At 38.3% G+C, this 27,362-nt stretch overlaps 1 protein-coding gene across 2 annotated transcripts; it reads right to left on the bottom strand.

Annotated features, from left to right (window-relative positions):
- Positions 1 to 217: 217 nt before the first annotated feature.
- Positions 218 to 26,570, bottom strand: NUCKS1 (nuclear casein kinase and cyclin dependent kinase substrate 1). Of its 2 annotated transcripts, none has more exons than XM_082615429.1 (7): positions 26,340 to 26,570; positions 11,029 to 11,078; positions 9,387 to 9,492; positions 6,596 to 6,651; positions 3,308 to 3,460; positions 2,389 to 2,535; positions 218 to 1,449 (listed from the first exon to the last, which is right to left on the bottom strand). In XM_082615429.1, the coding sequence occupies exons 1-7, from the start codon at positions 26,354 to 26,356 to the stop codon at positions 1,250 to 1,252; spliced, it is 729 nt and encodes a 242-aa protein (XP_082471555.1). In that variant the 5' UTR covers positions 26,357 to 26,570; the 3' UTR covers positions 218 to 1,249. The 2 variants fall into 2 exon arrangements, with proteins under 2 accessions (XP_082471555.1, XP_082471554.1); XM_082615428.1 differs by having other exon boundaries at positions 2,389 to 2,538; positions 26,340 to 26,568.
- Between the last annotated feature and the right edge of the window lie 792 nt (positions 26,571 to 27,362).

Below are 27,362 nucleotides of genomic sequence, written 5' to 3'. Positions count from 1 at the left end.
GGGGCTGTGCAGTAGTGTCCTAGGTACTAGCAGGAATCCAAGAGATGACTTCATACCATGTTTCTACGAAGAAATGGGAAGACAGGGGTATGAAAAGGAAAACACTCTATCCCCAGATAAAAACAGAGCATGGTTCATGGGATCTGAATGCACATTTATGGCATACAAGAATTTCAATTCTCTGTTTTCATAAAGCAAAAATGTCAAGTCTTTGTGATTGAGTTTCACATTAACTGGTACTTTATTTGCTTAAAACCTAAACATTGTCAGTTTGAGAAGAAATCCATTGTGATATATAGATCTCCCCATTTAAATTCTAGGGTTTCTTCTTTTGATCCTTGGTAAAATCTTATCCAAGAAACAGAATAGATACATATATATATTTTAAAACATGAACCATTAGAGAATGAAATAGAAAATCAAGAAAGATTTAAGTTTTGGCGGCCCTTACTTTTTTTTTTAAAGTTCCTTAAAGACTATAGCAGGATAAAGGATCACTGGCTCCGAGTCTCTTAGAGATAACACGTGATGCAATTAAAAAAAAAAAATAACCCACACCCTCAAACAAGGTCAGGTAACCTCAATTCCCTGTGCTGCCCCAGGATAAAAAAACATGAATACTTTTAGTAACAATTCGTAATTCATCTTTATCTCCTACCTGCCCCATCAGTGGAAGTTTAAAGCCATGATTTTTCTAGACATCCATATTTTTGTATATAGAATATAAACTTGTATTAGATGACAACTGGTTTTTTTAAAAAGTTCAGGTAGAGAAACAATCACTTTTAACTAAAACCTTCTATGTTTTCTGATTACTGTTTAACTTGCTACCATTTAGCAAAAAGCAAAATTTCCATAGTGTTCACCTCAAATCTTATTGCTTTACAACTGTGGCATACCCTCCATTAAAAATAAAAAGATGAAGCAGTCAATCCAGTGATTAATTTAACATGGCTTTCATTGGGAAAGAGGGGGAGGGAGAAGAGGGGGTCGTGATAAAGAGACCCATAGACAAAAAAGGTAAATTAAACATACAATGGTTTTCTTAAAAAAAAAAAAGGAAAGAAAAAGAAGAAAATGTTATTTTCAACAAAAGGAAAAAAAAAAGCATTGAAAGCCCATGAGTCAAGCCATAGCCAAAACCATATTCTATCTTAAGTAGGTTTTCTTTTTTTTTCCCTCTTTTTTTCTTTTTTCTTTTTTTTTTTCTCTTTTTTTAATAAAATCTCTCCCCAAACCATCATCACTTTTAATCCTCCCCAGACTGGGCTTCATCTTCAGATCCTTCATCCCCAGATTTCTCAGGTGGAGGGCTTGCAGATGTTTTCTTTTCAGGAGGGCTTTCTGGTTCCTCGTCTTCTTCTTTGGGAGAAGGAGTCTTTTCCTTTGATGCCTTTGAAGCTGTGGGGCGACCCACTTTCCCTTTGCCTTTCACAGGGCTTGGCGTCACTGAAAGAAGAAAAATACCAATTTGGGGAAGGGAAGAAAACATCTTTAACAAAAGTCAGCTACTAAAGAAAATAATCTGTACGAAAAAAATCTATAAAGACAACACCCTAATTTACTAAAAATGAAGATGGGTACTGGTTTCCAAACTCTTTTAACCAACACTGTAATGTTATGTTAGCAGTAATGCTTACAATAGAGAAACAGGATGCTATAGAAACTGCACATCATCCTTAGTGGCTTGTGAAACTAAAAATTGTTTATGTTTAAAACTCGGGTGAAGAAGAGGGGATGCAACTTAACCTGAATAGGAACTAAAGCCATCAAATAACTTTTAACAGTTCCATCATTACTAACACTAAGACATGATGAGTAAAAGTTCTATTTGCTAGAATAAAAAAAAGCAAATCCAGCTTTCTGATTTAATCACAAACTAGCTTCAACCAGGAGAATACCTGGTAGAAACCACAAGGGCCTAAAGAAAATGAATCTATGCTGTCAAGTGTGATTTTATTCTGCTAGCAGAGAGGATGGTGTAGGGATCAGAACACAGAACTTAAATGTATTACTGTAGGTGTGTATTTTCACAATTTCAAGTCTTTACTAGCTGCTGGGATTGTGATATCAGTGGGAAAAAAGGGCAGTAATAACTATGCCGGTGGGGTGTTTCTACCACTGTACCTGACACTAACAGGTAATTCCCAAATCTTGACTTTTATATGGCAGTAGTTGAAGAACACGGCTAAGCCACCAGACTTCCAGAGGCGCTGGAGTCCTTATTAATAAATAAGTGATACTTCCAGGTATAGAAGACAGGATCCTTTTATTTTTGTTAAGTACGTGGCCAATGCCAAGCCCTAATGAAGAACTTCTGTAGAGAAGGTTTATTGGTTCTTCACATTTTTCAAAGCAGTAATTTAATCTGACTTCTGCAGAGCTCACCTGTGGCCTTTAGCCTGGGTTTGGGCATTTTCTTTTCTTTTCTCTCAGGTTTGGACTTCTTAACCATCTTTTTGTTTTTCTTTTTTGAACTGCCATAGTCACTATCATCATCGTCTTCCATTAGGAAATCCTCATCACTGCCGGAATCTTCTGAGAGGAAAGAAGAATTTCAACGTCCAACTTAATGTATACAGCCTTCCAAGTGAACAAAGGGAGAGAGTGCTAAGAATGGAGAATGGATTTGGAAGTCAAACACTCTTGGATTCTATTTGCAGCTGTACTACCAATCTGGTTGGAGCTGTCACTGGCCCCACCTGTAAAATGGTTTAGCACGCACCATGAGGGTTACATGACTGACTTGTTTGAAGAGTACGTTGAAAACAGGAAAAGATAAGACTTAATCTGGATAAAAACTGAAGCCATCAAGTAACTTTTGGTAGTTCCATCACTCCTATATAGTCCTGATGAGACTAGGGAAATGAAACTGAACTGATTTGGTGTGTTTGGCCCAAGTATAAACAAATGAAGTAAGAAAACTACATACAAAGCAGATAGACATGTAATTAATTAATCTGAGTAACCTGTGAAACATCTAAATGTAGTTAACACCTTTTTTTGCAAGGAGAGGTCTACACCCTTCTCCACCAAGCCAAAATACAAATCTTAATCACAACACCCACCATGTAACTGTTAGTCTAACAATTGCTCATTCAGTATTTGAGTAGAAATGATGGACATAATGATCATGAGAATCTCTGAACCTTTTAAAATATACATAGATATCAAAACAGTCATCTCTTTTAATAGCTAGTATCTAATTTAAGCGACTGATTTTAACACTGAGCATCCACAAAAACGTGGAAGTAATCGAGGTCACGAACTACAACCATGACCAAAGTAACAAGGCAGCTTTACGTACTCTCCTGGAATGGCACCTCATCCTCTTCTTCTTGTTCTTCTTCACTGCCCACATCTTCCATGAGCATCTCCCTCTGTTTAGAGGCTGCTTTAGAGGCTGCCTGCCGTTGCTGGCGCACATTTTTATGATCTTCTTTTTCATCTTCACTGTCCTCTGCAATATCCAAGTTATAATGCAATGATCAAAGAGTTATGGGTTTGACAGCTGACTAGAAAAGCCGATATGAGATATAACCTGCAGCTTTATTTCATTCAAAAAGGGTAAATTTTATCCCTAAAAATTTCTACAAAATATACAAAAGAGCTAAAATTCAAAGAATGAGCTTGAATAAGACTATGCACCCACTAGTACATATGAAAGAACTTAGGCATGTAGTTCTAAGTAATAATAAAGCTGAATTAAGGTGTGAGCACATGTTTCCTATAACGTACTTTAAACTTGTACCATTGCTTTGCCCTGAAATTTGCAATCACATTCAAACCTACCTACACAGTTTTTAGAAACTAAAGTTAGAAAAATGTTTTTCTAGAACAGGGGAAGATTGTCTTCCAATGATATTTATTCTAAGATACAAAACATACGGAACCTAAAATAATGCCAAACTACTATCCTTTTCAGTGAATGAGGTGTGGCCATTTCAGTTTAGAGGAGATTGAGAGAAATCTTTAAAACACATATTAAAATCAATTAGATCTCAATACAATTTTATAAAAAAATTACTTTCATATACTATAGTTTATTAATTAAAAGTTCTTTTCAACACACAGTTGTGGTTGTGCATAAATCTGGTTAAACAACAGGATGCCAGCCTATTGGCTCTAGACCAAGTTATATTTTTATTAGTCTCTACCTACAGCCCTTCTCCTGGACTTTGAGGCTCCCTTATTCTGTTAAGGTTTAGCCGTTACTCTTCTGGAAACACTCGAGTCTTATAAGCTTTGCCATGGTCAGTGTTCAAGTCATCACTTTCCCTACCCAAAACCTCACCTGAAGACAAACAGACACAGGGAACGGAACTGACTTTGGTAGACTCAAAACTAAACGCACCTCACAGTAGCTTAACACTAGTACAGAGTTATTCATCTTGAAGTGCTCAAATGCTTACAAATGTAAGAGATTCAAATTAGAATTCACAAGGCAGATGAATAAAAGTGTACGTTACATTATCACAACAGCACTAGATAGTGCAAAAGGTTAATATAATTTATTTTCAGACAATTAGCAGACTTGGAAAAAAAACGGAACGCAAAATAGCTCAGTGGAGTGAATCCAGTGGAACTCTGTCTACCCTCTCTACATATTAGCTAAATAGCAGTCTCATTTTTTTTTTTTTAAATGTCGGTTCATTGGTTTGTTTACTTATTTATTTTTGGCTGTGTTGGGTCCCCGTTTCTGTGCGAGGGCTTTCTCCAGTTGCGGCAAGCGGGGGCCACTCTTCATCGCGGTGCACGGGCCTCTCACTATCGCGGCCTCTCTTGTTGCAGAGCAGAGGCTCCAGACGCGCAGGCTCAGTAGTTGTGGCTCACGGGCCTAGTTGCTCCGCGGCATGTGGGATCTTCCCAGACCAGGGCTCGAACCCGTGTCCCCTGCATCGGCAGGCAGGTTCTCAACCACTGCGCCACCAGAGAAGCCCAGCAGTCTCATTTAAAGGGGGATCCAGGAAGGCAAAAGCAGGGGAATATAGACCACAACTAAAATGGTTGGGCGCAAGATGGAATAAACTCTCAACTCTTTTAAGAGTTACATTTTAAAAAATAAATACCAATGAGTAATCAGGATTTAACATTTAATTTAGTCAGTTCCTCATTAATTCTTTTTCTTTTTTTTTTTTTTTTGCAGTACGCGGGCCTCTCACTGTTGTGGCCTCTCCCGTTGCGGAGCACAGGCTCTGGACGCGCAGGCTCAGCGGCCATGGCTCACGGGCCCAGCCGCTCCGCGGCATGTGGGATCTTCCCGGAGCGGGGCACGAATCCATGTCCCTTGCATTGGCAGGCAGACTCCCAACCACTGCGCCACCAGGGAAGCCCCTCACTAATTCTTTTAAGTTAGAATTCTTACAAAAAAAACTTTCTCTGTGGCTACTGTTTCAAAGGTCTACTTCCCAGCTAAAAAGAGTCAGATTGAAACTAATCGTTGTTTGCTTTCCAACTGGAGTCATCACTCCCCCTGATTCTTATTATTCTATTTAGTTTGATATCTTTTATTTGTTCATGTAAACGGTTTTCAATTTTGACTATGCATGAGAATAATCTGTAAATACTTATACAAAACAAAGCCCCAACATCCCACCTAGACCTTACTGAATGAGAAGCCCTGGGATGGGATGGATATAAGTACGTTATAAAAACCTTCATAAGCGGCCGCATGGCACAGGGAGATCAGCTCGGTGCTTTGTGACCGCCTGGAGGGGTGGGATGGGGAGGGTGGGAGGGAGGGAGATGCATGAGGGAAGGGATGTGGGAACAGATGTATGTGTATGACTGATTCACTTTGTTATAAAGCAGAAACTAATAAAAAAAAATTGTGTAAAAAAAAAAAACCCTTCATAGCAGACTTCCCTGGTGGCGCAGTGGTTAAGAATCCGCCTGCCAATGCAGGGGACACGGGTTCAAGCCCTGGTCCGGGAAAATCCCACAGGCCGCGGAGCAACTAAGCCCATGTGCCACAACTACTGAGCCCGTGTGCCACAACTACTGAGGCTTGCGCACCTATAGCCTGTGCTCCGCAACAAGAGAAGCCACCGCAGTGAGAAGCCCGCACACCGTAGCGAAGAGTTGCCCCCGCTCGCCACAACTAGAGAAAGCCTGCATGCAGCAAGGAAGACCCAATGCAGCCAAAACCAAATTAATTAATTAATTAGAAAAACCAAAAAAACCTTCATAGGGACTTCCCTGTGTGGTCCAGCGGTTAAGACTCCACACTCCCAATGCAGGGGGCCAGGGTTCGATCCCTAGTCAGGGAACTAGATCCCGCATGCTGCAATGAAGATCCTGCACGTGGCAACGCAACTAAGACCTGGCGCAGCCAAATAAATAAATCAAAATTTTTTTAAAAAACTTACAAACAAGAAAACCAAACCAAAACAAAAAACAAAACGAACTGCCTCCACAGGAAACTGTAATAAGCCACCAGGATTGAGAACCACTGTGAGCTCTTTGAAGGTGGCAACACGTTTGTAATGCAGCATTTACCACAGAGCCTGGCATTATAATAAACCACTTATTAAAATGTCCAATAAATAAATATATAAATAGAATTACACCTATTACATTAAAAATTCTTTACTACCTGCTGAGTGAGAATCATCCTTCTTGGTCTTCACATCTTTTTCTTCTGAGTCCTCACTGTAAGCGGAAGGGGGAAAAGATTAAAAATCTTAGATCAAAATCCAAGTGAACATAAAACTCTGGTATCTGACTGGAGAAGAACGCTGAAGAAAACCTCTTTTATACATAAAATATCCAAACAGATGCTGAGGAGTGGAACTGCTTGCATTATTTCTCTACTTCATAGGAATGCTGGTGATTAAGAACAATTTTAATGTTGGTGATTAAGAACAATTTTATCTACTTTTAGAAAACACTGCTCCCTCTGAAGACCCAAAGGAAAAAAAGAAGGTATCTCAATACTGGCTAAAAATTTTTCACCTATGGATAAGACCTGGTTCAGGAGAACATTTACTAAGAAAATTTTTTTGTTGTCAGAGGCAAAGTATGAATATACTGAAAATAAATTATATAATGTATCAATGGTGGTAAAGTAGGCAAGTAAATGGATAGCCCCAAATATAGATGTAGAAAACACCTTTATAATTACTAAAGGAAACTGGAGTTTAGTTATATAAATTACAATACGCCTAAAAAATTTATCTAAAACAAAATGAAAACAAATCAATTAATTAATTACCTAATATTAAATATTTAGGAGTCCAATATTTCTATACCTCAGAAACCTCAACACATAGGCATGCCTTGTATCATGGAGAAAATAAAAGCGAGCTAAAGGTCACTGCAGAGTAAAATAAGAAGTTAAGGAGCTTCAAAGTTCAATGGAAAGTTTTATAAAATAACTTTTTAGGTCACAAAGATGCACATTTTATATCTTCACAAATCTTAAACTGGAAATCTGGGTTCTAGTGTTCTGTCTTTGGCATGAATTATTTAGTTGTATGATCTTAGGCAAATCACTTGTACTCTTCAGCGCTAAAATTTTATGATTCCATGAGAAATTCTGACAAACAAAAAAAGAAGGAGTCACATAAAAGTTGATAGCTTTCTTTTCTCAAACAGCAGATCCTGTAAATCTCTTTTGGTATTCCTGTAATTTAGACCACACTCAAATGACAACCTACTGAACCCAAGATTCCTAAGCAAAAAGAAAAACCGAACACATTTCTTTACTAAGTAATCTGATCCAAATATACTATAATTCTGAAACCTGTGACTGTTCTATATAAATATTTTATGCAAAGTAAGCATTTAATTCACAAGTCTATTACAATGATGAAGAACGGTATCATTTCCTCTAGTTCTTTTATTATTGAGTTTATAGAGACCATTAATCCTTGAGCCCCGTTACAGTGAAGTCAAGTAAAAGCTAAACTTTTAAGTAGAGACCAACAAAAAAAGCAACATAATATTGGTCTGAGGGAATAAATGTACAAGGCACTTAATACAAATGGCAACAAAAGCTATATTTATTTCAACCATTCCTGGACACTTCACAGAGAGTAATAAAGCCAGATGACTGCAACAAGGAAAAATTTAGGCTAGATATCAGTTATATTGATGAGACATTACAACAGGCCATGAAGATGCTCATTCCTAGGAGAAATATAATAAAATAAATATAATGTAAGGTAGTTCTAAGTTGGGCTGCTATATAAAACTGGATTAGAGAGATATATTCTGAAACTATGGAAAATGTGTCTCCCTACAGTATAATTTTGTCTTCTTTTTCCTCAAAATTTTTCCACGTTTCTGAAATTCTCCAGGGCAGAAAACATTAGATGTTAGCAATTCAAGCAAACAGAAAATACTTAGGTACATTTATTAATTAGTATTATTTTCACAAACTTAGCGTTCTGTGAATTCAGAATGGAAAGATTTCTGCCTAGGGATTATAGTGGTTTTAGTGCTCAAAAGTAAATAACTTAGAAGAACTAGTGAGAACTATTAATTCATTTCTTTGAACTGCTCATACTTAATAGTATTGTTTGGAAGTGGTATAGCCTAATGGTTAAAAAAATGGACTTTGGAGTCCAACAGACATGGTTTCAAAACCTACTGGTCTATTTGCTGGTCCTTGGATAAATCACTGACCCCTCTAAGTTAATATTACTTATCCTAATAAAGGTTTTGTGAGAATTAAATGATAATGAATATAAATTAGCATATAATAGATACTGGCACATAATAGTCATAAACGGTAACTATCATCACCACCACCACCACCAAGGAGGTCTTAAAGTTATGCTACACTGAGTACGAGAGTGAATGAATGTGTATAGCTGTAAGAGCAGAGATGAAAGCTACAATACCCTGGTCTCATGAGGCAATTACAGTTAAAAATACAACTCACCTGAATTCATTTATAAAACTAAGGGAAAGGAAACAGCCCAAAATGATTAAATTATTTAAACAAAGTAGAACTGACTATAGACAGTAAAACTCGGCAGGCAATGCAACATTCTATAAGCTTTAGTTATGATTCTGCCAATGATTTGTGACTGAATAGGAAAGGTCACTTATTCTTTGCCATTTCTACAATGAAAATGCCAATACTAACCTTGGGCAACAAATTATATACTTAAACAATCTTTCTGCCTTTGTTCAGAGGTTTGAAGTAGCACCAAAGTCATTCTGGCATACTTGGAGCTCACCGTGGATTCCATGACCTTAAAGAGGCTAACCTCTAGACTCAGAAGCACTGTCTGAGATAACATGAAACATGTAAAACAATATTAAGTGAACAATAAGCACTTTCCCAAAGTAACTGAAGATTCTACCAATTTAGAGACCAGACACTATCCTCATCTGAGTGGTGACAGTGTAAGAAGAATCAGACTTATGCCTCTTACCTATCTTCCTGTGAATTCTTTCCAGATCGCCTCTTATTTTTAGCTTCTCGGGGAGATGATCGAATTTTCTTAGCTGGAGGGCCCGAATCTCTTCCATAATCTTCATCTAAACAAAGTATTTTTCAAGTTCAATGAACTATATTATGATTTTTACATGTCAAAATTACCACTCTATTTACTGATAATTCTCTCATGCTATTTAAAAGGTGAGAGGGCAGAATTTCCTAAATAATTTTCTTTCATTAAAAAAAAATTTTTTCTACTCCAGTTCCACCTTAACTCAATCGTTTCCATTTTTGCATATTACTCTCTAGTCCTCATGTGTATATTTTAATATACCCACAGTCAAATATCTTACTTTATATTCTACCCTTTTAATTTGTTAAAGACTTGTACATGTTTCCACATCTTCATATTTATTTGGAAACTATTATAGTAATATGGTTATATTACAAGCATTTTAGACTGTAAAGAACCCCCAATTCTACAATCCTAACACAATTACTGTTATCAAGTAAATTACTTTTAAACTAAAGTATTATATATAGCACACTCTGGCACTTGAGGAAAATACCTCCAATTTAAAAAGTCCTATAAAACCTTAAAAAGTGACTATTCCAAAACTGTTTACTACACCATCATATATAATGAGTATCTAGAATAGTCTGAAGCTTCAGCAATTATTAAATGGTTGGATAATTATAAATTATGGAATACCATACAACCATTAACCAACATAAACTTTTAGTAACACAAGCAAGATAAGTAGGGATGGGGTGGGAGGGGCACAGAACTCAATTCTATAGCAAGATGTCAACTATATTTTTAAAAGGAAAAAAAGGACAAAAAGGTTAAAATGGCCACCTGCTGGCTAAAGGACTTTGAATAATATTTCTGCCTCAGTTTCCTTATCTGTAAAATGGAAATAAAAATAGTATAATCCCATTTTAACAGGAATGATCTAAGGATTAAATGAGTAAGTGCAAACATTTAGTAAGCATTTAATAAATATTAGTATTACCTCTGGGAGGGTGGATTATGTTTTTATTCTTCTTTATACATTGCTGCATTTTCTAGGTTTTCCCAAGGTACATAATATTATGTTTATAAAGTAAAATTAGATTTAAAAAAAATAAAGGAAAAAGAATAGTAAACACATCTGGAAAATGAGAATAAGGACATACTCTAAAAAGACCTTTTATGGCTACAATTTAAGATACACTACTCACTCTGAGTTAGTTCACAAATCAAAGGTATTTCACAAAATACTCTCATCGTACTTTATTATGCAAAAAATTTACATACTCCCTATTATAATGTACGAGTTTTACCGTGATTATAGCAGGAGATATATTAAACTAATAAACACTGCATCAGAATTATCGCACATTTAAACTCTGGACTCCAAAACCAGATAAGAAAAAAAATTATTCAAGTGTTTATTTTCAATGATTTACTAAGGAAAAGTTAAAATCCATGCAAGTTCAACGTTTGTTTTGAGTGACACAGATTGACATAATTTATCAACAGTCTAAAAATAAAAAATGAAACCTATTTCAAAAGAATAATAAGAATGTACACAAGCTGGGTATTCTTCCACTAGTCAGTCGAATTCACAACTTATTGAAATCACAAAACTTACCAGCATCATCAGATTCCTGAAATTGTGAATAATCAACGACCTTCCTATTTCTGTAGAAAGAAGAGACTCTAATTAAGATCACAAAAATGTAGGACTTTTCTAAGATATCAGAACCCACATTTCTACTTCACAAACAGAATTAGAACTAGCTCTCTGAAATTTATTTTTCAACAAGCCCCTACCTCAGCCAAAAAATGTCACATTTTGTTATAGGAAAGTATAGCTTAAACCAAAAGTATTTCAAATGACAATTTTCATATTGCTTATCTGAGGCATAGCCCAAATGCTATCCTTTCCTACAAAACAACCTCCCACCTCCCACAAGTACATAAAACAGCAAAATAAGCCAAACTACCATAAATATTCATTATACAGAGATGATATCATATGCACACAAACCAAAACTGTAAATGTTACTTTATTCTTACTGCTATACACATGTGTACACCTGATAAATAAGGTTATTACTGAGTTTTTTTTCATGGCAAAGTGACTTTTAAATATAATAGTTAATTATGGTCACTATGGTGACGGTAAGTTAAGCCTTACATAGGAAGGGATGGCAAAAAATGGATTCATTCAAAAGATGCTCTTTATTAAAGAGCTTTTTTTTTTTTTTTGGCCATGCCACGCAGCTTGCAGGATCTTAGTTCCCTGACCAGGGATTGAACCCGGGCCACAGCAGTGAAAAACCTGGAATCCTAACCACTAGGCTACATGGAACTCCCTAAAGAGCATTTATTAAAGATACAAATTTATGTATTTACTTGACTCAGTGATTTTTTTTTTGACTCAGTGATTTTTAAGTACTTCTTACTAGGTAAGGCATCTTTAATATCTCAAACAAATTTAATTTCCATTTTCCTACTTCATATTCTAAACTTAAAAGTTTAAAATTCCTCTCTTAGATATAAGAGCTTCCATGTTAGTATCCAAACAGCCTGGAACTTAAAAGAGCCTTAGATGTACTGTAACTAAATGGAAACTGAACAAGTGAACCGAAAGAACTATAAGGGAAACATGCCACTAACTACACTTAAACCTAAGTCGAGGACTATTCCTGGTTTTATAGATTAAGACACCACTTAAATGCAAGAACAGGAGAGTCGGAATTCAAGTGCAGGCAGAACTTCTATATAATATGCAGAAAGTGATAGGGTGGGGTGAATTCTGAACACATGTTTGGGGCTTAGATGTGGAGGAAGGTATAGATAGCCACATCCTTGATTTGAGAGAGAGAGAGAGAAAAAAAGAAAGGCTCTTAAGGAATTTTGTATTCTGTTTTTCTTTAGTCTACCGACAATGAATTATCTTCTGACTTTACTGCCTCAATGAGGCAAGATGCAAAACTATAAAATATGTTGTAACTATATTTTGTTATAAGAAACTGAGTTTATATATTAAAGATACCATTCTATTAGAAAAGTTAATTTCAAAAATATTGCTATTAGTTCCACTTACATGAGTTACCTAATCAAATTCATAGAGATAGAAAGTAAAATGGTGGTTGCCAGGGGTGGGGTAGTGGAGGATGGGGAGTCAGTGGTATGTACAGTTTCAGTTTTGCAAGAGGAAGAGTTCTGGAAATTGAGTGCCCAAAAATGTGAATGTATTTAACGCTACTGAACTGTACATTTAAAAATGGTTAAAATGGTAAATATGTTATTTTACCACAATTAAAAAAAAAGAATAAAATAAAAATATTTTTTCTTAAAAAAAAACCAAACCCTATTTGGGGGGCGCTAGTAATCAAATGCTTATCATGTTGCAGGAAATAGTGATTTTTAATGACAGATACCATGAAAAACAGTATTATGAACACAGTGCAAAGATGACCATTTTCTGCATTACTTAGGATCAAGGCAAATGGGACATGGAACCAGGGAAAAAGGATCCAGAAGAGGGAGTTTTAAATCTTTATCTCTAACAATTATGTACAGGTTCTGAAATCGTGGGCATAATAATTTTAGGTTAGCTGGTGGAATTGCAGCTAAAATACTGGTACAATTTCCGGTATCAATTTCTGGTATCAATAGATACATCCTACGAGACTATATAAAGGAGGGTAACCATATGGCAAAGGATCATATGAAGAACTATTGAATAAACTGGGATTTTTAACCTGCAAAAGGGAAAACATGTTAGCTTTGGTGATCAGATTAAGTGTGGGTTCAATATAAAGAACTTCCTAACAGTTTACTAATGATAGTTACTTCCTTAGTCTATCACTAGAAACACTCCAAAAAGGAGTACAAAATACAGAATCTGTTAGTAGGAATCCTGGGTTCTAGACTTCAAGCAAATCACTTACTTCTCTGGGCCTCAGTTCCTCATCTGTTGGAACTGATGACCTAAGTTGCTTGACAGATCTAAAAAGCTGCTCTATAAAATTAAATTATCAAAGTTTAATGAAAAAGATGACTTTTTCAATTGTAAATGGTCAACTATCCTTTTGCACAACATACATCTTAACATGTACCGCTGTACCATTTGTTTTCTTCACTAATCTAAGCTTCTTGAAAGTAACAATCATGTCTTATATCCACATTTCTGGTACAGAACAAGGTAAAAAGTAGGCACTCAAATGTTTTCTGAACTTTTTGCTCTTAGGATCAAATTTTAAGAGCTCTGTTAAAAACCTAATTTTAGAAAATACTCTAGAGGATAATATCCAATCTCCTTAAAGACTTTTAAGATCTCATCTCTTGCCACTTAACAAGCAAGCAACCCCAGGAGGCTTAATTCTACCAATCAGGTTGTTTTTTACCACTTGGTCATACAGCTCCCTTGCTTAGAATGCTATTCATATCACCCTCACTCATATCAGATATAACCTCACCTCTCAACAACTTTAATCCCTTATTGATACTACATAAACTACTAAATGTCTGTCTTCCCTATTATATCTGAACATCTTAAGGACAGGGGTTGTCTCTCCTTCATCTGGAACACCAAATTCAAGGAAGGCTTGATGAGTGAATGGACTTGGACTTGGCATCTGCAAAGGATTAGTGTGGGAAAGGGAATCAGTAGAGAGGATGCATGTACCACTGGAGTTTTCAACTTATCAGACATTTAATCCCACTGCCAACGACAAAAGAAAATTTAGTTCTCTCCAAACTGAATAACTTGTTATTTAAAATCTAAGAGATTTAAAAGGGGAATTCCCTGGTGGTCCAGTTGTTAGGACTCGGCGCTTCCTCTGCGGTGGCCTGGTTCAATCCTTGGTTAGGGAACTAAGATCCTGCAAGCTGCACAGTGCGGCCAAAAAAAGAAAAAAAAAAAAAAAAAAGGAAGGATTTAAAAGGCAATTATTTAGTACGTTTTTTTCTATCCTAGTTTTCAACACAGGAAAACTACAAAAATGTCACATAGACTATACTGACATTATATAAGCAATTAAATTAAAAAATTTCAAAACTAAATTGAAAGACTACTGCTTCCCTTGAAACACAAAATATTTTAACTTTCAATTACGTGAAAATGGCCATAATTATCTTTTTTTTTTTTTTTTTTTTTTGCGGTATGCGGGCCTCTCACTGTTGTGGCCTCTCCCGTTGCGGAGCACAGGCTCCGGATGCGCAGGCCCAGCGGCCATGGCTCACGGGCCCAGCCGCTCCGCGGCATATGGGATCCTCCCAGACCGGGGCACGAACCCGTATCCCCTGCATCGGCAGGCGGCCTCTCAACCACTGCGCCACCAGGGAGGCCCGGCCATAATTATCTTACATAATAAATATTATTTATCGCAAAAACTGTAAAACCTGAGTAAAGCAAAATATGAATATAGAAGCACTCTTGTCTTAAGGGTAACTAGTCAAAAAAAAATCCATCTATAAATGCTAAAGAGGGGAAAAGAAAACATAATTTAAATAAAAGGGGCTTCCCTGGTGGCACAGTGGTTGCGAATCTGCCTGCCAATGCAGGGGATACGGGTTTGAGCCCCGGTCTGGGAAGATGCCACATGCCGCGGAGCAACTAGGCCCGTGAGCCACAACTACTGAGCCTGCGCGTCTGGAGCTTGTGCTCCGCAACAAGAGAGGCCGCAACAGTGAGAGGCCTGCGCACCGTGATGAAGAGTGGCCCTCACTTGCCACAACTAGAGAAAGCCCTCGCACAGAAACGAAGACCCAACACAGCCAAAAATAAATAAACAAATTAATTAATTAATTAATTAAAAGATCTATGATAACAAGGGTCATTCACAAAAACTCATTATAATGATTTATAATAATAGTTTGGTTCATTTTCTGCTTTCTAAAGATGCTTATTCAAAACATACTGTTTTCCACTACTTAAGAGATTTACCTTATTCAGGGTTGATATATATTTTTGATGAACTTATTCCTATGCAAACTTGAAATTAAGAAGGCAATATTTAAGTCTAAAGGCATAGGAAGTCCTACCTCTAGCTGAAAACAAAGAAACATTCTCATTTTTATTACTTAAATTAAATGCCAAAGCTAAACCAACTCTTCAGTGTAAAATGAGCATCAAAAACTGGAACTGGGGGCCTCCCTGGTGGCGCAGTGGTTGAGAGTCCGCCTGCCGATGCAGGGGATACGGGTTCGTGCCCCGGTCTGGGAGGATCCCATATGCCGCGGAGCGGCTGGGCCCGTGAGCCATGGCCACTGAGCCTGCGCATCCGGAGCCTGTGCTCCGCAACGGGAGAGGCCACAACAGTGAGAGGCCCGCATACCACAAAAAAAAAAAAAAAAAAAAAACTGGAACTGGGAGGACAACACAAAATTTCAATATAGCATAAAAGTTAAAAACACAGATTTTTAAAATTGGGTTGAAATCCTGGCTCTGCCAGTTACTTGCCCTCACTGAACTTCAGTGCCCTCACCTGTAAAATAGGAATAACAATACCTATCTCTCAAGATTGTTTCGAGGGCCAGGTACACAATTATTCAATAAATAGCAGCCATTATTTCTTGTAAGCACTTACTTGTTCCACCCAGAATATTACTGCAATCTTGAACCCATGTGAATACACAAGTAACACTCTTATTAGAACAGCACGATTAAGCTGCTCCTTTTAAAACCATTGTCTCAAAAATTAAAATAAAATAAAAACGTTATGTCTTAGAGTATTGGTTCTAGTGCTATTTAGAAAGATTGTCTTTAAGAGTTTGTTGCTCATTTCATTAAAATGCAATATCAAAATACCCCCCTATTTTTATATTAATTCCAACTTTATGATAAAGTTTTCAGTTGCCATTTAGGCCAGATAAAGTAGCAACAGTAGCTATTTTAAGTCCACCATTTAAGTTAGATCGATTTCTATCACTCAGATCAACTGGAGTTCCATCTAAGTAAGTCTAAAAGTTTGCACTAGAAAACAGAACTGTAACCCAGTAAGGAAAACAAATGTTTAAAATAGAAACTATAAGAACACAAATACTTCAACTAAGGGGCTTCCCTGGTGGCACAGTGGATAAGAATCCGCCTGCCAATGCAGGGGACAATGGTTCAATCCCTGGTCCGGGAAGATCCCACATGCCGCGGAGCAACTAAGCCTGTGCGCCACAACTACTGAAGCCCGTGCACCTAGAGCCCATGCTCTGCAACAAGAGAAGCCACCGCAATGAGAAGCCCACACACGCACCACAACGGAGAGTAGCCCCTACTCACAGAAAGCCCGCACGCAGCAATGAAGACCCAATGCAGCCAAAAATAAATAAGTTTAAAAAAAACTTCAATTATGTGCCTGCTCTTATTTTAAGTTGACATAATCGCTATATTTAGATTCTAAAGGTACCTTGGTCACAAATGAACCAATTCCTGGATGATCACCAGAGGGCTTTGAGATAAGCCCTTACTTTTGCATCAAAGTGCAAAAATGAAAGGTAAAGTTGGAAGCTAGACAAAGAACACTAAAAATCCATTTTTGGCACCAAATGTGGATAACTCAAGCAATAGGCTTTTTTTTCTTCCATTCTCTTAATCATCAACTTCTTTCTACTAAATACTGGTAGGTCTACCCCCAAAATGCCTTTTCTTTCTTACAGCAGCAACCATCCAAGACCAAATCACTGAAATGACCAATTCCTGAAATGTGAGGTATGTAAAACTAACATTCTCAAGAATCAGGGATCAACAGTATTTCAGAGCTGGAAACTACCACATCTTTTAAGATGATCTCATCTAACCCTTTGAACCTTAAAGATGAGAAAACAACTTAAAACCACAAAATTCAGTGCTACTCTTTAACAAAGAATACATCAAAACATGGAGAAACAATTAAGTTCCAGGTGAGGAAGCAGAACCTTAAAATAGAAACCCACATTTAATTATTGACACCCTAAGCTTTGTATTACTTAAAGAACACAAAATCATTTTCTCAAGGCAAATCAGAGAGACTTTTAGACAATTTACTACATTATTTAGCTCAATCAAGCTATCTTCCATTTTTGCCCTAAAGAAGTCCTATTGTTCTGAACAATGCAGGGAAGGAGAAGAAACACCTAGCTAATTTTCTAGAATTCAGCAATTTTCTCATTAGGCACTTAAAGTGCACTTGAAATCTGAGTTTTGAGAAACCCAAAACAGCTAACATAGCTCTTTTTACTAATCACCTAAGTGATAAACATCTAGAACAATGTTTCTCAGTCTATTGGTCACAACCCACTATTGGGTCCTGAAATCAATTTACTGATGTATAACCAGCACTTTATTTTCTTGGCTGCGGCTCGCGTGGGATCTTACTTCCTGACCATGGATCGAACCCAGGCCCCTGGCAATGAGGGCACTGAACCCTAACCACTGGACTGCCAGGGAATTCCCTATAACCAGCATTTTAAAAGAAAAAGAAGCAAATAGAAAATATCAGAGAAAATTACACCTAAATAACTGCCAAGTTCCTGAAACTTGTTTCAGGTATTTGTATTCTTGTGTGTAGCAAATTGTAATATAAAATGTATTTCTTATAGGAACTTCATCAAAAAAGTCTGAGCCACTGCTATAGAATAAAATGATTTCCAAAGTAGTTTTTAGTTTCTTTACAAAAAACGATGTTATTAATCCACGGCCACAGAAGTATAACATCTCTTCCTATTTTAATTCATTGTTTTAAGAAAACCACTTTTTTTAAACTTAAGCACTCATAACACCTATCAAAGTTTGGTGGCCCGTGGGGGACAGAGGGAAGGGTGATACATCACCAGGTATATTACAGCTACTGGACCTTAGACAATCTAACCCAATCTTACCCAAAACGTGTTATCCTATCAACAAATGTCCCTGGAAGGGCATGACTGAGAACCTTTCATGATCTCCCAAGGCAACTAATTCCAAGAAAACCGGATAATGAAACAGTTCTTCTCAGCGAGGTGAAATCTGCCTCTAAAGTCCACTGACCAATTCTGTCTTGTCTAGCTCCTGGGATCACCATGGTCTAAATCTAAACCCTCTTGCATAGAGCAGCCCTTAAAATTTGTGTGACAGTTTCCACTTTTTTCTTCAAGGCTAAGTACTGAAGTTTCTACATATCAAATGTCCTTAAAACTTAGGACATTTACCTCACTCCATTCTTCGATCCCTCAAGATTCTTCATACGCCAAGTTTTCTCAGGATATAAGAAAATTAGTTCATAGAAGCCAGGATACCTAAACTCAATTCAGGGTAATTTCTCACAGTTGCTTATTTTGAGCTTCACGTTCCTTCTGGCTAAGATATATTGCTTTGACTGTATCTTATACCATTCTGCTTTTTACAATTAAACAGGATTCAAAAACAGTCACAAGATACAAGAAAGCAAAAATTTTAAAGTAAATATTTAAAATCAAGAACATTACAGGAAATAACTCTTCTAAGTTTTTCAAATGGAAAAAGTAAATTTCTGCACTAAAGGGGAATAAAGGAGTTCTGAATGATGAGCCAGGTATGTTTGAAATAGTTGTCACAATGCCCTCCCAAATGTTTTTTATCAACTTGCTAATATTTCAGTCCAGATGAATAAACATGAACTCTTATATGGCACTCCTTATTCCCAAAATACATTCAGTTCCACCATATTCTCTCCATATAGTATACTATTTTATTTAAAAGTCACACACAAATTTCAATGAGTATAACAAAGCACTGGGTAAATAAAATGGGCTAGATTTTTCCCAACAGAAGTTGAGTGCAAAAACTATGCAATTAGGAACAGAGTAAACCTCAAGCAGGTGAGATTAAAGGGGTCTCAGATGAGCACATTACCAAGTAGAGTCCTGTCTGCAGCAAGAGTCTTGGAACCCTCAGTGGACTTTTCCAATTGTCTTAACTACCAGGGACAAATCTGTAGCCTGACAAAGATTTACTGACTCATTACAATAAAGGTGATGGAACATTAGAAGTGTGGAGCATCTCACCAAACAGAGGAAAACTTAAAAAGGATTCGGGGAAGGGTACAATTTAGGTGAAATTTAAATGAAGCAGTGTCTTGATAGGCTCAAAGCACAGCAGACTGTGTGACAAGGGGTCTACATCAGGTCTAGACAGTGAAGTGGACCTTGGGTCCTATTTCTTGGCAAAGAAGTTAAGGTAGATGTGAATTTTGTGCCCAGCAACCCCTCATTTGAAGCTCTAAAAATGTAAATCGAGGATAGCTCTCCGTGTCAAAAGGAGTTAGCTTTTCCTGATAAAAGTGTGATGTTTCACTCTAATTTCAAATAGCAAAGTTTCTGACAGTCTGATTTTAGAGAATCTTTTCGTAGCAGGAAAGCAGTAGTCAAAGCAGCATTGTTATAAATCTTGCCAGTTGTAGCACATCTGTGGAAGATAGTCTGTTATCCCAGCCCAATAAATAGCCGGCTGGATTTTTACTTCTCAGTGGAGCTAGGTTTTAGTTTTCTCAAGTAATTCATCTTCTGGGCCATTTTATCTTGACACATGAAATCTCCCTGAAGATCACCTTGCTTTGCAGGTAACTGAACAGGTGCACAGTTCAATAAGTAGATAGGCCCTAAGAAGCACCTGAAAATATGCTATAGCCAGTTGAAACACTCTTTGGCAACCTGTGGTCTCTTCACCAAAAATATTTCAAAGACCTATAATTATGGCTATTTAGATACTAGTTATTTTAAAATATGGCAATGCAATTCTGTAACAATCAGTTCCACTTCCTAGAACCTAGATAGTAATATTTTTTGAAACAAAACAAAGGGATGCCCCATTTTGACCAAAGTGGTCATATACTAAATGAAATGTTTTCTTATTGTCCACAACACCGCAGTCTCTAAATGCCAGAGGGGCACTATTCACATGGACTATAATGTGGATGTAACATAGATGGTGTCCCAGAGTTACACAGAATGGTGGCCTTGTTTTTATATTTCTGGGGAAAACAGACCAAAAACATAAATAAAATCAATCTCCCTTTCTTTATTCAAAACTACTTTCTCCTTATTAACTAGTTGTATGGCAATGATTTCAAACACTAAAACTCAACCACTTACCTTGGTAACTTTTGTCAAGTTAAATCAATCCCAATTTATTAATCTTAATTTCCTTCTAACTGTAATATACTGATGAGCTTTATAATAGGTGCTGAACCTTTTCAAATGCTATGGTTTTTCTCCTTTGGTCTTTTAATATAAATCAGTGACAGATTTTAAGTTTTATTCCCGGCACAAATGTTACTTGATCATATGTATTTTTAATACATACTGGATTCAGTTAGCTAAAACTGTTTGGCATTCTTGCATCTATACATATAAGTAAAATGAGCCCATTAATGTTCTGTGGTGTCCTTTAGGTGGCTTTGGAATCTATTCACTTATTTTGGTCAGGGGGAAATGTCCCTGAATTATGTATACACTTAAATGCCACTTATCTAACATTCATGTTTCCTCCCACAAAAGCCTCACACTACTTCAGTGCTTTTTCCTCTACATTCAGGTGTCTTTTCCTTTAATTAACCCCTTCACATATTCTTATTCCTTCGAAAAAATTTTCCTTTCCTCCACCCCCGACCCCCCCAGCTCACTTTAAAGTTGGTCTTCCCCACCAAAGTCCTGCTATGAACCATAACCCCCAAATGTGCTACTACCATGAGAAAGAGTTAACACCCCGTGGCACTGTCTGACTGGAAAGATCACACTGGCCACAACCTCTATTTGAATTCCTGTTTCCTTTTTAATGGTTAGGTGAACTGGATCAGTTACTTAATTTACTTAAGCCTCAGCCCTCTCACATATGAAATAAGGGATAATATATACCTTGCTCAGAGATGTTCAAGATTTTGAAAAACATGAGAAGTATCCGGCAGAATTGGCACAAAAAGTGTTGCTCGTTAAGTGATGGCTCTATTGAGTTTCGAGTAATTTTATTTTTTCTAAAATTGAAGATTGAGAAAGGAACTGTGCTGTTAAAGGTCTAGTCTTCTTATCTACAATTTAGAAATTCAAAAAGTTCTGACAACCAAGTCTTTTCATAATTTATATGGTGGTAAACATATGTGGGGCAAACAAGAGGGGCTTTTTAGGATTCTCTTTTAGTGTGAAAATTCCTAGGTTTTACCACAGAGATTAATGTGTTTGGTTATAGGAGCACTACCCCAGACTGGTGATGGTACATTATATATACAGTATAGGCGCCCTGTTATCTTTTTTAAATTTTTGAAAAAATTTGAACTTCTGAACACATATAGTCCCCAATGGTTTCAAACTAAGGATTGTAGACCTGTAAAACATTCTATGTGGAATCAAATGTATACAATAAATGTAAATCTAATGGAGAGTTAAATAGGTAAGACTCATGCAGTCTAAATCCAGCTTTACTATTATTTCTACGCCTTAGCTCCTAGACTTAAGTCATCAGTAGTAAATTGAAGGAACTGGACTTAATCTCAGAAGTTCTTTCTAGTTAAAAAAAAAAAATGCTTTTAATTAAAACTTATTCTGAGAATTGTTTTGAAGAGTAAGTTGAAAAAACTGCTATTTAAAATATTTTGGCCATATATTTCCCCTCAAATATTTTCTACATAGAGCTTAAAAACTAGTGCATACAGAATGCACTCACCATTATTTACAGATTACAAAATAAAATAGCATTTGACCATCTTCATGCCAAACACTAGGAAGGGAAGAGTGTTACCACAGAAAGAATGCCAGCAGTGTATTCAGAAAATCTAGGTTCAAATCTTGGCTGTTTCACAGTTCTGTGACCTTGAGTAACATATTATTTAAGCTTATTTCGTCATCTACTATATGGGAATTTTTTTAAAAATCCTCTATTACAGGGTTGTAATAAGGATAAAACAAGATAAAGTGAAATCCTCAGTACCTGACTCTGCACTTACTCTTAGTAAATGTTTATTTGGTAACTACTCTAAAAAAAAAAAAATCAAACTTTAAAGTCTTTTTTTTTTTTTTTTTGGCACTTTATTTTTTGGCCTCGCCGCACACTGGATCTTAGTTTCCCAACCAGGGATTGAACCCTGGGCCCCGGCAGTGAAAGTGCTGAGTCCTAACCACTGGCCCGCCAGGGAATTCCCAACATTGTCTTCTTGTAATTTTCAGATTAAATACATATATGTTGGGAAATGTTGAATACTTAAGTGTTGTTATAAAATTAACTCCTCCATTATTCAGGCTTTCCAAGTTATTATGTGAGATATCTTTGAAGGTAAAGTCTACAGAAGAGTTTGTCTTTTTAGAAGAAAGTGACACGTAAGTAATAATAAATGTACAGATCAAAGGTTAATAAAATCACACTTCTTTCACACACACACACACACACACACACACACACACACAACCTGGACATAGAGAATAAGATCAGATACAAGGAACCAGGCTCATCTAAAACTACATTTACTAGTATACTAAACTCTTAAGTGTCTTCCTGTGTATACTTGGTATCATTAATTCCAAGCTACCTTGAATTTTCAGGTTTCCAAGTTTTTCCCTTTAACCGAGGGCTTTTTGAAACTAATTTTCTGGTAAGAGAGAATATCAATTTTTTTTTTTTAGAAATCCAGACACATTCCAACCGAATTCTCTTTGAAAAGAAAGCAATCTGGAATCTTGGGGAAGCTGATTCTCAACATAAATAAAAAATGACCAAAAAATTTTTATATCAATCTGTAAAAGCCTATGCTTTCACATCTAAACTTTCAATGTTAAAGGTTCCTTGCAGTCTCAAGTACTAAACAAAAGAAGACAAGACATCAGGTACACTTACATTATAAAGAAAGGAGCAAACAGACTGATCTGAGTGATTTGGACCATTTTCAATAAGGGAGGAAGATCTCTAATGAATACACAAAGGTAAATTTCAAAAAACCAGGTTTCTAGGCTGGGCAAGTTAGTAAATCTCTGAGCTTTCTTTCAAAAGTAACAGCATTTTCTTCCCTACCTCACAAGGGTAAGAGTCATGAAAGCATTTTGAAAAGTTAAAAGTGCCATACACTAAAATAACATCAACACTTATCTGGTAGAAGAGACAAGCGGTTATGTAGAAAGCGGGTAGGATGAGGATAAGCAGGGCTGTAAATTAAGAATCTAGGTTCTAGGCCCAATCTTGGCATCTACTAGTGTGTGATGCAAGGCGCTTCACTTGTCCAGGTCCCCACATTAAGTCACTCGTAAAATGAATTTGCCTAAATTTCTTTCTGGCTCTAAGACTGCAATTTTACGCTATAAATTTGAATCCAAGGCCTAAAATATTTCAGCTCTCATTTATATATGAGTCAGATACTGTAAAAGGTGACAGCAATACAGTGTGAACAAAACTACTTAGATATGTGTTGCACACATGTCTATGGAAAACCCTGCTGTAGCCGGTCAGTTCATCATTCCATCCATTTGGAAACTGGTGTCAAGCAGCCATTAGTACATTTCTAAATCTTCCTTAAATGCTTGGGTTAATATTAAAATGAAAATAACAGTCACAGTAAAAAATGAAAAGCAGAAAATCCTCAAAATTATATACAGGCCTAAGGGTAGAAACATATCCCAAAAGAAGCTGCAGGGACACATTTTCCAACACATGTTTTTCTTGTTTTTGGTTTGTTTTTAAACAAGGTTGATCATTCTGATATTGGGTCAACATCTATCTTTTTTTTGTTACATTCCCTCAAGTACACAGACTCTTCAATTACAAAAGCACTTCCCTAAGGCAGAACTTTTTTATTGCAAAATTTAACAAACCACCAAAGTCAAGTTTAATTATTTCTGCTTTATTATTGGTCAAGAGTATGTTAAAGGCTTTCAAAAAAGTTACAAAGAGATTTCTTCACTAAAATATATAATCAAAAACCAAGTTGCTTTAAAATTAATAACTTGAAAGTGACCCAAAAAAAGCCCATAATATATTAACTTCATTCTTCAATTAGGGGCAAATATACAATCAAAATTACTTTTAACAGACTGAGCAAGAAAAAAGTTGTGCACAAATCCCAATGCCTTCAAAAAACTGATTAGAACGTGCTTAATATATTTACCCCTACCCGGTGACATTAAAAATCCAAGTTTTCAAGAAAAAAAAAGTTCTGTTCGTGTTCCAGCATCTAAATTTGGGAGTACAAACTCAGGCAAATGAGTAAAATCACAATAATAAAATCAAAAGTCATCAAAACCTAGTGAACTGCAGTTAAAAGATAAAGAAAAGTAATAGTCCAATTTCACCACACAGTAATTTACTCCCAGAAGACAGAAGATCCAATCCAGATGAAACAAATCTTTATTATGATATTGTCTATTTCTCCTGATCCTAAAGAAAATACTCTACATAAACTGATGGGATACACTGGTCATTTATTATGCCAAAAAAAGTATGCAAACTATAATTTGAAATATCTATTCAGACTCCGTGCCAAAATGTAGGCAAAACTCTTCCCGGTGGCGATGGTGAGTTATCGGAGATGCGGGTTTAAATTAGGCAGAAAAGCTGTCAGGTAGTTAGTTAGCACTCTCCTCACGCCCACCCCGAGCGTAGGAGCATGCAGCCCCATACCCCCACCAGCTGGAGACTGCTGTTCTAGTCTGCAGACAGAACGGTGTAGCACAAAACCCTTTCCGGAGTTCCAAACCTCCCTTTAGAGCTCTAGCTCAAAATACTTCCGTTCCTCACAAAACTTGGAATGAAGAAGGGGAAGCAACAACTATTAAAACATTTAGAAACGAAACCTATTTATCCATAAACCACTATGCAAAGTAGCCAATTCCTTACATTGAAAGCGCCAAGGACATTATATTAAAAGTAATATTTATTTGCAACCGCTCTCCTTCGTAAGGCCTCAACAGATTGGATTAAGCCACACCCCTCCATAAATGGCACATTCCATACGATAGCCGGGAGGACGGCCAAGGGCGATTCCACCGTCCGCTGGGGAACAGCAAACTTGTTGAAATTCTCAGAATAAAGTCTTAACGATTAACCGAATCTAGCCCGTTTATTATTAAACTTATTCGAGGTAAAGATAAGATTACAAAAACATCCGAGACGTGTACGCCGAGGAAGAGGAGAGAGAGGTAGCGGGAACGAGAACCACACGGGATTTAGGTCGTGCAGTTAACCCACACCTCCCTGAGTAGGGACATTTCCGAGGAAGGACATTTCTAGTCGGAGGCAAAGAACGAACTCGAGGCGGGGAGAGCGGGGGTTAACCAGCTCAAAACTCCGAGTTGGGGGAGACACAGCAGTCATTTTCCAGGGCCTAGTCCCGAACTCTCTCTGCTGCGGAGGGAAACAGAACGCGTCCCGCCCACGCCCGGCCCGATCCGAGAGGCGGGGCTCTGCAGCGACCCGGAGGACGGAGGCGGGGCCCGGCGGCAGAGCTGCCCCTCCTGCTTTGCATGGAACACCCCCGTCCGCTAGAGAAAAAGGGCTGAGTCCCCCCCCCACCCCCACGCAAGCCGAGGGGGGAAGGGGCAATACGGCGTCTCCGCCCTCCCCCCACCCAATTAAGGTGGGGTCCGAGACCCAGTCCGCTGGTCCCCGCGGCCGGCTCCAAGGGGCCGGGCCGGAGGAGGTGGGGCCTGGGTGGGGGCGCTGACTTCACACCCCTCCCCCTCCGACCGCTGGCGGTTCGGGGAACACCCCGCCCGCTCCAGTGCGGCGAGTGGGGGAGGCAGCAAAGCAGCCCAGAGCCCTGCAACGGCGCGGGGCGGGGAAGGGCGCGCGCATGGGCGCGCGGCCGCTACCCCCGCGCAGCCCCGCGGGCCAGGAAGGCCCCCCACGCTCAAGGGCGCGCGCGGGCCCCGAAAGGGAGGAGGCCGCGCGTGGCACAGGAGGGCCGACTCTAGGCTTCTGTCCCCCACTCCTTCACCACTCACCCCAACCCCCTCCAACCCGTTCCAGGCCTCGGACTCCGCACTGACCTGACAGGCCGAGACATGTTCGCTGTCGAAACAGGACCGAGTCGAGAAGCCAAAGACCAGGACCCCCCCCACCCCGCGCGCTCGGCGCCCCACCCCCCCAACTTCGGCCGAGGGGGCCGCTGCCGCCGAGCCCCGAGCTGCTGGCTTCTCAAACTCCGCCGCTCCTAGGTTCAGGGCCCCTTAATCAGACGAGCCCCCCGCTCCCCTGTCTCTTCAAAATGGATGAATCAAACCAGCCGAAAATGCGCCAAAGCCGCCGTACAACCAAAGCCACTAGGGCCTGTGGGCTCCGCCCCAACACGACCGGTCATTGGCGGCTTCTGCCAGATGCGCAGAGCTCATTCGTCCGTTTGAATCATCACGTCTCCCAGGTTCCGCCCCTCTCACTGATAGGCTCCGCCTCCTCCGTGAGGTCCTGTTAGTCAAGGTGCTCTGAGAGCGCACGGCCGCAAAACAAAAATGGTCGCTGCTCGGCCCGCCCCCTGGTTTCCACTTCAGAGTTGCAGATTCGTCTTGGGTTGCGTCTTAGGATGACTAGGAAAAAAGATTTATTAAGAGTTTAATGTCATTTAATGTTAGCTTAATGATGTATCATTTCGCCTGCCTTGATCATCTAGAAACTCCACTGATAGCAAAACCCGTGGGATAGGCAGCTGATTCGTCAGTAAGGGACTGCTTCTGAATTGGAGGGAAATTCCATAGGTTCAAAAATTTTGACCTTAAACCCACAAGCCCCTTCTCCTTGCTTAAGCATTAGACCTCAGGAGCCCAACCGCTGCTGGAGCAGGGAGGCAGGATCACAGTCAAGGAATAACTTAACCACCAATTTCCATTCTCCATTCTGGACCTTGAGATCACTTCAGGGTCATTAAAGCCCCAGACATGGACCTTCGGGGCCTAATGATTAGGAGCATGAGCGCTGGGCCAGAAGGTTTTTCAGTTTGAACCTTAGGTCCACCACTTAACAGTTGTATAGCTTTACCTCTTTGTGCCTGCCTCAGTTTTCTCATGTGTAAAATGGGG

This window comes from Mesoplodon mirus, assembly GCF_964341445.2.
Source record: "Mesoplodon mirus genome assembly, chromosome: 3".
NCBI lineage: Eukaryota > Metazoa > Chordata > Mammalia > Artiodactyla > Ziphiidae > Mesoplodon > Mesoplodon mirus.
The sequence above is the reverse complement of the archived record's forward strand: the minus strand, read 5'-3'. Positions and strand labels throughout refer to the sequence as shown.